General features: G+C 41.7%; 1 protein-coding gene across 4 annotated transcripts in view; it reads left to right on the top strand.

The window, feature by feature from the left end:
• bcar3 (BCAR3 adaptor protein, NSP family member) overlaps positions 1-17305 on the top strand; it is a 79784-nt gene that overhangs the window by 49426 nt on the left and 13053 nt on the right. For 3 of the 4 annotated variants that reach the window (XM_076875674.1, XM_076875676.1, XM_004562057.5), the window contains one exon: positions 16325-16453. In XM_076875674.1, coding sequence (XP_076731789.1) covers positions 16325-16453 — 129 coding nt within the window. Of the gene's footprint in view, positions 1-5534; positions 5917-16324; positions 16454-17305 lie in introns of those variants that run through there. The other variant, XM_004562058.5, reaches the window with a different exon arrangement.

The raw sequence follows: 17305 nt of genomic DNA on the forward strand, positions 1-17305 counted from the left end.
AACTATCCCCACTAGTGAAGACTGTGCCATTTCCACAACACTGCCCCCTCTCCCGAGGTCCGCAGCGCTGTTGAAAAGGCTCTGGAGGTCCCTGTATTAAGCACGTAAACCTGTGACACAAAAATCACCAAACTCGGGCCACCACAGACTGTTTTCCTTCGTGGTGATGAAGGAAAACGCTGGGTTGGCATGTAAAAGGGCATTTATTCCCTTCAAAGACCTGCAGTTCAAAAAAGCGCCCCTCCGACAGCCAAACCCATCTGTTCTCTGATTGGATTGTTACATTTGTGATTGACATGACATTGACCAATCAGATGAAAGGAAGAAAAATAGGGTCAGAATTCGTACTTGTAACTTGCAGGTTTTTTTTGGCTAAGTCCACACACAAATCTTTTTACACATACAAATCCTGATTTACAAGTACAAAATATTTATGACCACATTTTGAGCCCATAAACACTCTCAAACCTGTGAGCCCACATGCACAAATAGTACTTTGTGTGCATTTCTTTGGTCACACACATGGTGTATCAACAGAGTGCGTAGCCTATTTTGTGTGTGTCTGCGTGCTGACCGCATATGTGGCCTACTGTATTCCAGGTATTATATAATATGTGTGAAAGCCTAGCTGTCAGCTCTGCTTCTGTGCTGCTCCAGGTGTGTTTGCATTTCCACTGTGGATGAATCCACACACATAGACCGTACAGGTACAGTACAGGTGTTGTGTGGCATATGCTTTGGAAACTGTTTTTTTACAAACAGTTGTCAGTACAGTGAGTGTTGCATTGTTCTCTGTGATTATGTCAAGTAGATGTGAGCAGAATGGGTGTTTGTTGGGAAGGAAGTCTCTGTGGAAAACAATAGTTTTAATATATTCTCAACTTCACCACCTTATGGCCAGTTTCTCTTCTCGTTGACAGCCTCTGTTTGATGTTCGTCACTAAGCATCCAATCAGCTTGTTTCCTTCTCTAGAAATAGACATAACATGAAGAAGAAGTCTAGTACCCTGTCTTCCAAATTTAAAGACAATGGAACCTGATTTTGCTAAATGTACTAGGTTCTTCCTTTAATCATGCTCCACCTATTGACCAGATTAAAAGAAAACCAACAAGGTGTTGTTTAGTAATCGTGCTGACAAAGAGGCAAAAGCACTGGTGAAGGAATGAAGTCAAATTGAAGTGTCTCTTTCTCACAGAAAGTAAAATTTACTGAGGATTATAAAGTAGGTATCAAGATAAGTACTGTATAACTTTACTGAGTAGAAAGTAATAGGAGCAGATTGTTGATTTTACTATGACTTGGCCAGACTTAATAGTATAATACAGCACGATCTCTGTATTATTTGATGACAAATTAAATGATAGAGAGGAAAAGAAAGACCCTCAGTGATTCAGTGTGAACACAACTCTTCTTCTACTAAGCCTTTGCTAAAAGACTCTTTTGCACTCTTTTATTCCCACACAATGAGTTGAAAGTTGCTGTAAACCCTCATGAGAGAGCTTTAGGAAACAATAATGCTCTGTGTGTGTGTGCGTGCGTGTGCGTGCGTGTGTGTGTGTGTGTGTGTGTGTGGTCTTGGGTTGCAGTAGCTATTAACTCTGTGTGGATGACACTTGTATAGAGCACACACACATACTGAAGGCACCAGTTTAAAACTGTGCTTTGCTAATAATAAAGATAAAAGAGCAGTAACTGTTTGAATTCACTTACAAACAGCTATTCATGCATTTGTTGAGTTTTAGAGGAGTGCACCATCTGCTGGCCAAACTGAGGAAAGGGACTGTCAGACCCGAAAGTAGAAATGTCGCTGTAGATGGATGTTGTTGTGAATGTTTGTTAATTAGAAGTCCAAACAATAGTGTGACTTTCATACCAGTCTGTCAGTGAGCCAGCATGACTTCAACAGCAAGCAGCCAGCCACGCTCGGCACCCCACCAACCAGCTTGGTTTGTCTCTCTGCTCGTCCATGAACTGGACACCCAGTCAGTTATTCAGTTTGTCAGCCTATAAGTGGAACAGGCAGCTGGCCAGTAACCCCCACAGCTTGCTACAGAATATCATCAGTAATAATTTTCCTGTTAATTCATCAGTGGCTGTTCAGTCTCCAGATTTTCTCAGTGATGATTTTGAGCAAGTGTGGTCAGGTTACAGAAATCGTGATCATACGCTCTATGCTCAAGGGAAAAAGCAAGTAACATCAAGGTTTGTCTTTGTCATCTTATATTCAGATTTACCTAAAAAAACATTAAAACTTTTGGGTAATAATCTAGACACGGATATTTTTTTTCTCCTTTATTGAAGCTATCGCCCGTTTTTAAACAGCTGTAGCTCAAGCTGAGTAATTGTCTGTTTTTAGATTTGGGTCAAACCATATGAGCCAGTTTCTCAGACATGGATTTAATCTAAATCTGGGCTAAAGAGAGAGTCACAGAAGAATCGTACTGAAGAAAATAGTCTAGAACCAGTCTTCGTGTCATGAAAATGGAAGTCACGTTGCTCATATGTATGGATGTATTAATGTTAAAATACTTGTCTTTCATGTTATATTAAATTGTCTGCACTGTAAATAAAAGATGAAAAATTTTCCAGTGTTCAAACCAAATATCAGATGCTTCTTGCATTAACTGTGAAGCTGATCTTCTCTTTGTAAAATTGTTATGTTTGTATTCTTGTTTTTCAAGTATACAATAAAGTAAATAAGTATGAGTAGTAGTTTGTATTTTTAATTGTAGTTTATGGAACTTTGGTGCTCCAGTGTACTTTACAAAAGCAAATACACCAACAAATTAGTTTCTCTTTTGACCCACATAAGATGTATTGTAGCCTCTTACTGCATGCGCTTTCACTGACTATATAAGGATCACGTTGAACCAATCAGTACGGCTCGACACCAGTCTATTATATTATTGATCACTCAGTCACCAACACCTCATATACACACACAGTCTGCACATGTGTGCATGTGACAGACTCACCCAGAGGGTGAATAGAAGTGTCACTGATTTTATTGATGCATTAGGGGATGAGGAAGCGTGATGAATGCTGCCTAACTGGTACAGAAGGACAGTGAAGCTTCGATTGTGGTGTGATATCATACTGCACCGTAGAATCCAATTTCTGCCAACCAAGCTTGCAGCCACTGTCAGGAAATGTAAAACCTGTACCTACTGCATGTCTCCTTTACTGTATTTATCATTGAGACTGTTGGGAATCGTGACCTTGTAAATGGATGTGTAGTACATTTGGACATGAATTCTTTATTAGGTTTACTACCTAATGCAATTTGATGCAGATTGTATGAGATGTGTTTATAGAACAAATGCAAACTGAAAGATGAATCACTTGTATTTGTTCGTTCTCGTAGAAAGCACTTCTCATCTTTATATTTTGCTACTGTTCTGATCAGTTTTGTATATTGGTGGCAGCTCAGGCTTACATTAGCATCCCATTGTCCTATTGTACTTTGGCCAGTTAAGCTGCATTATGGGAAATTTAGGGGCCTTGTATGTCTTTAGGTACTTCAATTCAGGCTTTGGCAAAAGAAGTTAAAATAAATCCTAGGATGAGTGAAATATTCTGTTAACACATCATGAAAAGAGAAAAGATCCTTTACTTTCAACATCATTGACTGCATATAGTTTCTCTCAGTCCCCCCGGACAGTAAAATATACATCCTGAAATAAAACTACATATTTAAGCCAATTTTTACATAGAAAATAGCCCTCTTTCATCCCCAATTTTCCATTTTATTATATTTCATGTAATTAGCTTAGGTTGCTGAAACAGCACAGTCTCTCGTATTTGACAGAACCAACAAACAGATAGAAATAGAAAACATAGAACCTCAGCGCCCCAATTTCTGTCCTTCACTGTTTTTCCAAAGCATTCCTGGAGCGACGGATGTGTGTATTTTAAGGTGGACGTTTAGCCTAGCTGGTGATTTGGGGCTTCTGTGGTCGCCAGTCGTGTGTGTGTGTGTGTGTGTGTGTGTGTGTGTGTGTGTGTGTGTGTGTGTGTGTGTGTGTGTGTGTGTGTGTGTGTGTGTGTGTGTGTGTGTGTGTGTGTGTGTGTGTGTGTGTGTGTGTGTGTGTTTGTGTGGGAGTGTGTGCGCCTCTATGTGGTGCCTTAGGGAATGTTCTACATGTATTTCCTTCATGGGTCCTCATGAGAGTTCACACTGTAATTAGTGGCTCAGTTTCCTGCGACCGAATATTCCCTTCAACTTGTTGCTGCTGGCGTGTCACCCTCAGTGTGTGTCTAGTCTTTGTGTGCATGTGGCTGTTCTTATGGTAAATGGCCTGTATTTGTATAGCGCTTTTCTAGTCCCTAAGGACCCCAAAGCGCTTTACACAACCAGTCATCCACCCATTCGCACACACATTCACACAATGGTGATGGCAAGCTACATTGTAGATGGTAGTGTTTGTGCTGTATACTCATGGTTATTTCTTTATTTTCTGTCTTTGTACGCTGCCATGTACACTCTGGATCTAGTTACGTTTGTCCAACCGTTTTCCTCACTTTCTTCCCTGAAGAAGTTGATAAGTTTTACTGGCCTGAAACATGCCAATATACTTTTTTCACTTTCCTGCTTTGGGGCCAGTTTCCTTATGTCAGATGTCAGTATGGGTCTGTGTGTGAACTGGTGTGAAAGCTAAGAGTTTCACCAGTGTGTGGGCGTAATTGCTCAACAAGCATTAAGTAACACAAGTGGCCAGCATCAGTCCACAGCACACATGCGCACTCACTCTTAGCAGACCCTTCCCTTTGTCTCCAAGTGGATTATTTAGTACACAACACTGGTTGAACAGCAGCTATTTCCTATTGAAACTTTCTTTGTGACTCATAGCTGTTTTCTTAAAATACTTACTGCCAACTGTGGAAGTGATATACTTTTAGTTTTTTTTTTTTTTCTTCTGTGATGTGTTTTCTGTTCTCAAACTGCTGGTTTGAGCAGTTGGAAGAGCCACAATTCCAACCATGGCTTTACACCAAAAAAGAGCATCTCTTATGGAAACGTTAACATCGTCTATATGAGACTGAAAGACAGTCGCACAAGGGCTGGACATTGTTTTTGATGGGCAGATAAACCTAAAGTAGTAATGCAGAAACTCCACAGCTGTGAGTACTCAGAAAGAAAAGGCATACATAATTATTTGGCCAGTATTTTGGTCAAACTGTCACTTTAGAGACTAAATTGAGTAACAAACCAATCAGCACAATCAGTGCAAACTCTGAAAAAATGATTTTGAGTCAGAGGGAAACAATAGCAACAGTTTAGGTTTGAAGTGTCATACTGAATGCATGCAGAGGATGCAAAGCCGATGTACACAGCTTTCTTTCCATTGCCCATGTGTTTGCAGTGAGAGCAGGCGGGAGACTCTGCCTTTGGGTCACTCCTAGTTTATCAACACTTGATTGGTGCAAACCACCTCACATGGGTCTTTCTCTCTCCCATATATGGAGCTTAGGGGGGCAGGGCAAAAGGGAAATTTAAAGAAAAAATGTGTGAGAAAGTGGAGGGCTCACTCTGCGGGGACTGTGGAGGAGAGAGGCAGAGACGACAGAATGTTAGTAACAGTTATCCCAGGGGAGATGTTCACTCCTTAGTCTGAGAGACTGGAAAAATTCTGACTTGTGATATTGATCCAGCTGCAGAGTTAGTACTCGACCATCTGTGTAACTCTTAATGAAGGTTTTACTGGAAGAGGCAAATGGGAATCATTGGGAACTTGTCGTTCAAGTTGTTCTTCAGTCACCTTGACCGCAGATCTAACTGAGCTGGCCGAAGGCAGCATTTGTTACCCCGTTAGTGTCGGCAGATAGAGTCGATAATGTCGGAGAGATGCAACCTCAAAGCCCTGACAGCAGCTCTGTGTTGCTTCTACCACAAGAATTCTGTCATCGGCGCAAAGGTGAGGAAACACAGGAGAGTGTGTGTGAGAATGTGTCCATGTTACCTATTTTATCATTGAATTCATCTTCATGTTTTGTACTTTTGCTTTGTGTAAAATTCATCATACAAGGTGTAACTGTAAGTGCCCATGTGCAGGTGTTTTGTGAATGCTTGCATGCTACAGACTTTATGCTGGTGTTGTCCATCATGAGATGATCTTAGTCCAGGGGTAGGTTAAAAAGTAAGAGGTTTGTTTGCCTTTAAAGTATTAATAGCATGCAACTTCAGAAACATTCTTTAATGCAAGCGTGCTTTTCAAGGCTCGTTTCATCCTGTTGTTTCAAGGAGATGGTGGAAAGAAAACAACATATTGCCCTGCAGAAAACAGTCTGAAAAGTGCGTGGTAACACTTCCAGCCTGAGCAAAATCTAATCAGCCTAAATAGTCCTTCTCTTTCCCATCGCTCTCACTGTGAACACTGGGCTTTTATTAGTCAGACCAGACACTCTCATAAATGGCCAACTGTGTGACTGTCTATCTGAGGGTGTGATTGTGAGATATATGCTGGCTTCATCCATAACTAGTGCTGGCAGACAGATAAGGCTGTGTGTGAAGGAAGTGGTGAGATGGTTAGACAGTTAACAGGACAGGGGTAGTAGTCCTCATGTGAATGATAAATTACCAGCTTGTGCTAGTTTGTCTTCTTTATGACATCAGTAAATTGTATGAATGTCATTACTTGATTGGATGCAGCGAGCAGCAGTGGGGCAGGAGGCTGAGGTGGGGTGGTGTGTCCCTCTGTGGATCAGCCTGTACATTTCCATCTGCTGCTAAAATGCACTTTGTGCCTGGATAAAGTCTGTTTACAGGTCTTTATATGTATCTTCTAAGAGCACACACTGATCTCACCACAAAGTATGCCCAGAAGTTGTTCTGAAGTTTTCAGCATATTGCATCTTCATCAGACTATATTTTTGTGTGCATTTTCTCCGGTCAACTCTCAACCTTGCCGTGCTGATGTTGCAGCGTGCTGTCATCAGCACGCTGCAACACTTAAAATCCATTTCTCTTCAAATGGAAAGCTGTCAAAGAGGGGGAAAAGTATTACTCTGTGCTCTCAAACCAATCCAAACCATCCAGGAAAACTTGGATTCCTACTTAATGCATATGGCAGTTCATCAGCACTTCCTCTCACTAAGAGTTGCCTCTAATGGCTGTTGTTGTTGTGTGCAGTCTATCCAGACCTTCTGTTTCAGAGAGAAAATAAATGACCAATAGTTACATTACTGCTCATTTAGAAATTGAATGAATAAAACCTGAGATGTTCTGTCTGTCACTCTCTTGGTTATTTTAAGAATCCTCCAGTCTGTTCATTTAAATGATGCTTCGATGCAATGTGAACTTGTTATCCTTATTTGATATCTTTGTTGTTTTCTCAAGAACCAGAACTGCACAGCACCGCTCCCATCCATCTCATGCTCTTCTGTCTCTTTTGTGAGTTTTCCCCCAGCTCATCCTCATCCTCTTCATTAGTGCTTTTCTATTTTCTCTCTGTCTCTCTGTGTCTTTACTTTTGACTCCATATTGCCTGGGGTTTTGTTCCATTCCCCTTTTCATTCTCCCCTCCATCTGTTTCTCTGGGAGGTCGCCATTTATCCACAGAGGCCCTGCTTCCTGTTTCTGTGCCTGCTGAGATTCAGGCTTACTTGTGCTGGTATCCTTAGCTATTAGATCACATCATTGACACTTTTTCGTTGTTTTTTTTTTGTTTGCATTAGCTGCCATGATCCAACATAGCTGGGTTGTATGCATAGTTAGATTGCTTCTGTGCGTACATTTGCTGTAAAACGATGCATTAAAAAGTTCTTTTTATCTTAATCCCGTTGCATGATAAGGTTCTTTCTCTATCGTTGTATAGCAGAAACCATTATTCATCTTTAGCTCTTAAAACATGATGCTCTAAAACTTAAAAACCCTCAGTTGCTATTTCAGGCTTAGCTCATTGCTTGGAGATCAATCCTTTCTACTGTTTCTAAAAAATCTTTTTACATCACTAAGCATGAATCTCATCTGTATCTTTGAGGCAGTCGACCTCAGTTATCGCTGTAGGATTTGAATCTGGAAGCAATCCTCTTTTGACTTTCACAGTATATGACGAACAGGCTATAGCCATTCAGTCGTTGTTCATACAGGTTCAGGAACCTAGCTGCAGAGATTTGTTCCCACTCTTCCACAAGAGCATTAGTGAGGCACCGATGCTGGTGCTGAGATTGTGGCTTACAGAACAAATTAAGATGGCACTGACGATGAACTCTCTTTGGCTGCCCCAGGCTGACCAATCAGATGCTCTCTGGCCTAAACACAGGAAGATGTTTGTATTTAGTTGTGTGTAAACAGGAAAGGAAGGGACCTTTTTGATGACGAAGACAACACGCAGAGATAGAAAATCAAAACATCAACAGCTATTAGGTTTTATCAACTGTCCTCAGCGGTAATGATGCCCATTCAATTCAATGTTAGAGTCAAACACAGTGTTGTTGTCAGGCCCTAAAAAGCTAAACTGAAGCTCTGAGGAAAAGCATTTGGATGCTGCATGACTGTTCAGCAGGAATATTCTCATTAAGCCCACCTCAATTCTACATGTATTCTTGACACAACCTGCACTGCTGTTTGCATTCATGTATTCACTTTTTAAAGCTTTGTGACTTGATTGGGGATGCATACTATGCAGTATGTAGACACAGTGGGAAATGGTAGCATGAAGAGAGGGAGGAGGAAAAAACTGAAATTGTTAAGAGAGATGAAAAGAAAAGGAAATGCCAGAAATACAGCAGACCAAAGAGTTGTTATTTTAATGATGATTGCCCCAGTGAAACCCATTTGATGGGTATCCCAACTCTCATTTAAGCATTTTGTTTGTTGAACTTTCAAAACTTTTGCCTTTAGCAACTCAAGACTTTCATAATACTAATTGGTTGCATTCTAAAAATAGAAATAAAGAAGATGAAAAGCTGCATAGCCTGACTTCACCTCTAAAATGATCTCAGACGTCACCATAATTGTAATGATGTGTCTGTTATGGTGCTGCGTTGCTTGTATACTGTTGCAGTGGTCATAATCCCACTGTACAGTGTAGCATCACAGATAAAGATTATTTTGAGACCCAACCAGAGACCAGGGCAATAGTTTTTATTGTTTCTTCTTGAAAGAAATGTGTTGCAACTGAGGCAGCAGAAGAGTTTCCTCTATGGTCTTCTACGGTGTTTTAGTTGGTGTTTGAAGAATTGTTAATATACTGACTCCGCTGCATATTTGAACATGATTCAAATGGAGCTGCTTCTTCTAGTCAGTCTTCAGGGTTTTTTGTTATCTGCAATCCTGCAGGCTGGCGGTATCAACTAAGAATCTCAGGTTCACTGCTTTATTTCAGCTCATAAGCCGCATAAGTTGAGGTAAGGTGAGGATTATAACGTCATCTAATGTATTTGTAACTTTACATGTGTGTAAGGTGATGAGGGATCAGAGTTATGATGTTAAAAGGTTGTTTGCCTTTTGTGTTCAGTGAAGTGAGGACAAGCAGCTTACCCAGGTGGCCGCTGCTTCTGAATGGTTGCCACACACGACTGGATTATTACAGAAATGTATCATCGTCACCATATATAGAGAAACCTTTAAAGGGTTAAAAGTACCTTCAATCTTCAAATCCATGAAATCAGAAGAAAATCCAATCACTGCAGAGATCCTTTTTAACAGTACCTTTGTTTTTAGTTGGAGATTATTTTCTGTGGCATGTCAGATTTTTTTTTTTTAAGCTGCTTAACACTGAGCTATGAAATCACAAAACATAACCAACTCGAGGGATGAATCACTGTTGTCTACACATAACAGATGACAAAGAATCAATTTTTAGGTGCCTTGTTACAAGCAGTCTGTTGTAAAAACACATCATTTGTTCATCTTGATGCATGCTCATCCAGGTAAGTAAATCCCAAAAGTTGATTCTGTTCATCTGGATGCAGCGTTTTCAGTGGGAGAAACATTTCTTCACTCATCCAAGTGACTTCTTCAGTCTCTGCTGACTGCAGGTTTCCCCAATCTTATAAACAGTACATTTGCACAATGACTGAAACCAGGCCACTTAACAAACAATGGGCTTTGAGGTCAGATCCCTTGATCATTAATATGCAAATTGTCATGACCATCCAGGCTGGACATTCGTCAAAGCTGGGAAGGCGCCAAAAGAAAGCTCCAGCCGATCCAGGAGAGAAGGACAACCGATACCTAAGCGAAAACCCTTAGTGATCCTGTATGTGTCAGGAGTATCAGAACAGCTGAGATGCATTTTTTCTAAACACCGTGTCTCTGTGGCTTTTAAACCCCAAAACACGCTGTGCTGTTGTTTATCAATGGTCACCTCACCTCACAGCCCATTGTTCATTCAGTGGGCTAGTTTCAGTCATTGTGCAAATGTACAGTTTGTTACCGTTTGCTGCAGGGTCTACCTTACCATATAAAGCACCTTGAGGCGACTTTTGCTGTCATTTGGCGCTGTATAAATAAAACTGAACTGACTAAGGTTGTGGAAACCTGCAGTCGGCTGAGACTAAACAAGTCACTTGGATGAGTGACGAAACGTTTCTCCCACTGAAAACATTACGTCCAGATGAACAGAATCATCCTTTTGGGACATCATTTATTCCCATTTCTTTAGTTTAAGCTATGAAAAATACCAAAGATAACAGTTGAACAGGCATAAAATAGGATTTTTCCAACAACAAGGAGGCTCCCAAAATGCTGTTAGCTGAAAACTTGGTGCATGGTGTGCAGTGTATCCTCATTAGAAACGGTCTCAGTGGCTGTTACGAAATCATTCTTAATGAAAGGACTGAGAAAAGGCTGAATTACACAAGAACTGGACCGAAATTCACTGAATCCAAAATTTAATGATTTGATACAAATTATCATTAATTTGTATGGGGAATGTCAGGAGATTTTGCTAACTTAAGAAGAACGTTTACCTTAATGCATGGGTTTTATTTTGATTTCAATGTGTGTTTCAACGGTAAGCATCACCATGGGATAACGCTGAGCAAGTTTTGCAGTTCATATGAAATGAAGCTTGGCGTCAGTGTATTGTTTATCCCATATTTTGTCACAACTGAAGTCATTCACGCTAGAAGGAAAGGCTGTAGGCCATGAAGCAGGCCAGTCCAGTTCACTGTACTTCACTGCTGTGTTGTGGTCCACACACAGGCTGGTACGGTATAAATGTAGCCACTCTCTGAGGATGACATCATATTGCAGGATCTTATTAAAGGCCAGGCTATTAAACAAAACCTCACATCCAATATATCCATCTCCTCCCTCCTATTTCCTTCTCTGCTTCCTTCCTCTTATTCCTTCAGTTTCTCTTCAATTTTTCTTTCTGTGCTCTTTCACTCTTCTGTTAATTTGCATTAACCATGTATCCCCATCTCCATTAATCACTGTTCAACTTTATATGTACATGTCATCCTTGCCGCTGCCGTGCATCCCTCTTCTCACCAGCTCTCCCGCGCTTTCATTCATCAGTCTGTTGGCACTGAGACTGCAGACGTAAAAGCAACGTATTGTGTCTTTTGAAATAAATGTGAGAATCACAAATGCGAGTGGAGTCGGTAACAAATCCAGATAAGCTGGGAATAATACAAACCAGCAGCCGTCATGTTTTCAGTTATTACAGTTGATCATGTGCATTTTAAAATTGTTGCGCAATGCCCGTACAACCGGAAAAACATGCTGCAAGCCGTGCGTTATGGGTGTAGTGTATCCTGTTTTAACACATCACAGCACCTAAGGAAAGAAAATGATTAAAAGCAAAACAAAAAGTGAAACAAAAGAAAGGTGCATGAATTTGGAGTTGTAGTTTGGTCCCAGCCTATCTCTGTCCACGTGTTGTCCCTGTCGGAGACATATCCAAATAGCTATGGATGATCTATAAGTAAATATAACAACAAAAAGTGCATCTATGAGCAAATGTTTGTCTGTCAGTCAGATGTTAGAAAGACAGATGTTAGATAGACCATTAGCTTACTCCAATGGCACCAACTGTTAATGTTGATTGATAAGAGAAAGCTCCAATAAAATGATCGTGTAATTCAGACTGTCTGCTATCATTTACTTACTCATTGAATCTTTTGTTTAAAAAATGGCAGGAAAAAAACACGAGCCCAGGAGACTTAGTGACAGCACAATTACACCGCCCCAAGTATTTTCCACTGCTACACACACACATACACAGTGTTTCTGGTTCAAACTGGAAATAAAGTAAATTGTTGGATGTGCACCATGGTGCCAAGCCAGTGATCAGTTTAATATTTGCTGTAATGTGACACTTTGATTTTCTGTCATGTATGGAGACTCGGGGCAGGGGGTCTATTCTAATGACTTTAGAGAGGAAGAGAGCTAGTGTAGCCGCAGAGAGATAAAAATGGCACAGATATGATATTCCAAGTTTCCTGCATGGACATGGATTAGTAATTCCTGTTTGTGTGAGCGTGTTTGCTTTTTTCCTCAGTGTTCTACCTCAAACCTCTTCTTCTTCTTCTTCTTCTTGGATCAAAGCCTTCTTCTGAGAGCTTGTCCATGACGACCTTCAGTCTTCAGACTTTTAGCTGAAGACTGTCAGTTGAAACTTTACCTGTAACTGTACCTGAACCTGAGCCAGTACTGTTACCCCAGAGGCTGTGAGACATGTAAATATGTATTTATCATCATCATAACAGTTGCCTAACTTCGGTCATCATCATCATCATCATTACGTTGGCAGTGTTTGTCATGCTAAAAAATCTGATGATTCTTTTCTACATTTATTCAATTGTAACAATATCCCCGGCACCACAAACGCATCCCAAACCCTGACAGATCCTCCATCATGTTTTAAAGATGGAGGTAGACGCTCCTTGTGGTACCTCTCTCCTTTTTTCGGACCACGTTGACAGCAATTTTAACTAAAAGTTGCCAATTTGGATCCATCGCTCTACAAGTCTTGTTGCCACAGACTTTCAGTCCAGTTCTTGTGTAATTTGGCAAAACCTCAGCCCTATTCTCCCTGTTTCCCTCAGTTAATAAGGACTTTCTGACAGCCACAGAGACCATTTCTGATGAGGCTTCGGTGAACAGTAGATCAACTTAAAGGGCCAGTTGCTTCTCTTAGGGGCTTTGCTGTTTCCCCCTACTTCTTAAGTAGAATAGAATAGAATGCCTTTATTGTCAATATACAGTTGTACAATGAGATACAGAGCATCTCCTACTCAGTGCAAACATGAAGGGGGGGGGGGGGGGGCTGTGTTATCGGTGCATGTGTGAGTTCAGGGTGGTTATGGCTTTGGGGAGGGAACTGTTTTTGAGTCTGTGGGTTTTTGTGTTGATGCACCTGTAGCGCTTCTCTGAGGAAAGCAGGCTGAACATGTTGAAACCAGGGTGGGAGCTGTCCTTGATGATGTTTGCTGCTCTGCTGAGACAGCGGGAGGAATAAATGTCCATCAGGGAGGGGAGAGGGCAGCCGATGATCTTCTGTGCTGTCTTGACCACACTCTGAAGCCTCACTCTATCCGCCTTGGTGCAGCTGCCGTACCATACCGTGATGCAGTAGGTTAGCAGGCTCTCAATGGATGAGCAGTATAAGGTCAGCAGCAGGTTGGAGTTCAGCTTGTACTTCCTGAGGACTCTCAGGGAGTGCAGCCACTGTTGGGCCTTCTTGATGACCGCTGAGATGTTGTCTGTCCAGGAGATGTCAGCAGAGATGAGGACACCAAGGAACTGGAAGGTGTGGACCCTCTCCACACATCCACACACTCCCCGTTGATGTAAACGGGGGCCAAGTCAGTGCTGTGTCTCCTGAAGTCAACAATGAGCTCTTTGGTTTTCTTAGTGTTCAGTGCCAGGTTGTTTTCTGAACACCAGGCTGCCAACTTCAGGACTTCCTCTCTGTAGTCTGCCTCGTCTGCCTTTGAGATGAGTCCGACTACCGTGGTGTCATCAGCAAACTTGATGATGAGATTGTTGTTGTGGGTCGGACTGCAGTCGTGGGTGTAGAGAGAATACAGGAGGGGGCTCAGCACACAGCCCTGTGGGGAGCCGGTGCTCAGTGTGCGAGTGGAGGAGAGATGAGGGCCAGGTCTTACAGTTTGGGGTCTGTTTGTGAGAAAGTCCTTTATCCAGGCACATGTGAGAGGAGGGAGGGCAAGAGTGACCAGTTTGGTGATGAGGATGTCCGGGATGATTGTATTAAAGGCTGAGCTGTAGTCCACGAAGAGCATTCGGACGTAGCTCTGCCGCTGCTCTAGGTGACTCAGCACAGCGTGGAGGGCTGTGGCGATGGCGTCTTCTGTGGATCTGTTTGTGCGGTATGCAAACTGGTGGGGGTCGAATTCTGGGGGGAGGTAATCCTTGATGTGCTGAAGGACTAGTCTCTCGAAGCATTTCATGATTACCGGTGTGAGGGCGGTAATCATTCAGGCTGGAGATGGGAGACGTCTTTGGCACTGGGATGATTGTGGCTGATTTTAGACAGGATGGGATGGCTGCCTGATCCAGTGAGAGGTTGAAGAGTCTGGTGAAGATGAGGGTGAGCTGGTGGGCACATGCTCTTAGTACCTTGCCAGGTACTCCTTCTGGACCGGCCACAAGTAGTACTTTACTTGCGGCCGTACAAGTAGCACCGCAAGTCATGTACTTTCAGTATCTGAAAGTACATGACTTTCAGATACTGTTCATGCTGTAGGGAATTTTTAGGCTTTACACTTTTTTATGTTCCATTTTTCCTAACATTTTTTTTTTCATGGACATGCTGCACAACATGCCAAGACATTCCATGTTTTCAGCGTATAACCCTTTGGGAATCACCTGTTGGTATGAAAATACAATTTTAATACTAACCTGTGTTAGAAGCAGTTTGACAAACATACAACCAGCATAAAACCAGTGTTATGTCTACACAGCCAGTGTTGTTTAGACACAACACTGGTTTGTCCATACAGTTAGGTGTTTTATGCTCAAATGATGCAGGTCAGTGAGGTCAGTGACGGATACAAGGACTAGAGCAGCGGTCCCCAACCCCCGGGCCTGGGACCAGTACCGGTCCGTGAGTCGTTTGGTACCGGGCCGCGAGAGTTGAGGCTCAGGTGTGAAATGTATAGTTTTCAGGGTTTTTATCGGTTTTCAGCTTTATTTTGTTATCATTTTTATCGTTAACTCGGTTTTCCTTGGTCTTTTCACGTGTGTTATGAATAAATCTTCTTTTTTTTCGGTACCGGTACTAGTTTTATTTTGTTGTATTTATCCGCGACACCTTAAAGGCTGGTCCGTGAAAATATTGTCGGGCATAAACCGGTCGGTGGCGCAAAAAAGGTTGGAGACCGCTGGACTAGAGTGCAAATGAGTGAAAAAGCAGCCAATGTCCAAAGAACCATTTGGAAATCCCTTCAGAACGTCTGGAGGAATATTGCTCTGGGCCATTTGAAAAAAATTAGAATAAAGTCCTGCTGCTTGGATAAATAAATAGCTCAAGACATTTGTACTGACATTTAAATGATTGAAATGCAAAAGTATAGAATAAACTGACTGAGTGTAGCAGTAATGGGTTAAAAAGAAAAAAGGTTTAGTTTAGATAAGTTTATGCGTCACTCAGAGGTGTGTGTGTCTGTGGGTGCGTGTGCGTGCGTGTACTTGTCTACGTTAGGTGAAGGTGTGCATAGAGGCCGGTCTGGGTAGCTGGGCGGTGTCAGGATGATGACATTTCTTTGAATGACTCTGGACGAAGGCAAGAAAGGAAGTGATAAAGGAGAAAATCACAGAGGAGGCAGACGCAGACAGAGGCTGTGTGCGGGCTTGTTGTTTGAGCAAACAGAAGAGACTTAACTATAGTGTGCGTGAGTTTTAATGTGTCTGCTATGAAGTTTGTTATTGAAGATCAGAGAAAGGTGGCAGGATGGAGAGACCAAGCAGCTGTCATGTAAGTGTGTGTGTGTGTGGTGTTTGGGGTGTGTGTGTTGTGGTTCAGGTGGTTGTGTTGACTCGACATCCCGTCAGGGTTAACAGAGCTGTCTGTCCTTTACTTTCCATTTAGGCAACCTTTTTGGGCTTTGCTGGGATTAAAGTGGCTGATCAATAGTTTCAGTAATTTCACTGGAATTAGATTACAGTCCTGGTTTCTACCTATCCCGGCTCTGCGGTGTTTTATTTGGTGTTGTTTTACTGTAGAACAGCAGAGGCGACTTTAAACAAATCAGTCAAAAGTTTCCTATTTTTTCCTGCTTCCTTTTTTACTTTGTTGAAATAAATAAATAAATTAAATATGTGGATGTTGAATTTCTGTCATCTGTCTTTGGGTTTCTCAGCTATGCAGGATAAAGTTACAAAATCAGCTTTTTCTGCTTTTATTCCAGTTCTCCAGAGATCAGTTCATCCTGGACTGTCCTTCAGAGAAACTTCGCAAGGAGCTCGAGGAAGAACTGAAGATGGACTGCGAGGAGCCGAGAAGTCACGCGTGGTACCACGGATCGATTCCCAGACAGGTAACACTGCTCGCACACAAATCTGAGTCACAAGTCCCTCCTTTTAAAAGCCAGGTTAGAAACTTGTTGAACCAGATTACCTATTATTAGTCTTCCATGCTACACACATGGTGCTTACAGGAAGACTGTTGCGTAAAGAGTGGCCCCTGCAGCAGCGCTGACAGAAAGAAAGGCTTCATTCTGTATGGTGTGTTTATGTGTGTTGTGTGTGCGCGCATATGTGAGAGAGAGATCTTGTGTGTTCCCCTGAAAACCAGCACTGAGATGTAATCTTTTTTAATAAGCTGCTTCCCTTGGCTAAGCTAAACCACCGTTCTAACTTATACAAACATTTGCTTAATTAAAGTCTGAAACTGTGGATGACAGAGAGTGTATGTGTTCGAGAAGAGCGAGCGAGAACCAATAAATGTAACAAGGCAGGGAAATAAAGAGCACTGCATGTGTAAACGGTCAAAGAAATATCGGGGTTTTTTTAATCATATAATAAATGAAAGTCAAATTTATTTTTAAAGTGCATTTAACAGTGCTTTATAATACTTTATAACACATCCAACAGTTGACACTGGCCAAGGTGCTCTTTAAAAGACAGAATGGATAAAAATAAGTAAAATACATGCTAGTAGGTGGTAAATATAAACAGTCATGGCTTACATAGGCACATATAATGACCATAAGAATCAAAAGCCAATAAATAAATATATGTGTTCAGTCTAGTTTTATCAGTCATTTGAAGGAAATGCTGTTCCACAGTTCAGGGGCAAACACAGAGAGTAGACTGAGCTGGAAGGAGCTAAAACAGGTGAAATATGATCTCTTTTTTTCTTCTTCTTCTTCTTCGGGTGCCTGTGAGGA

The sequence above is a fragment of the Maylandia zebra genome, linkage group LG17 (assembly GCF_041146795.1).
Source record: "Maylandia zebra isolate NMK-2024a linkage group LG17, Mzebra_GT3a, whole genome shotgun sequence".
NCBI lineage: Eukaryota > Metazoa > Chordata > Actinopteri > Cichliformes > Cichlidae > Maylandia > Maylandia zebra.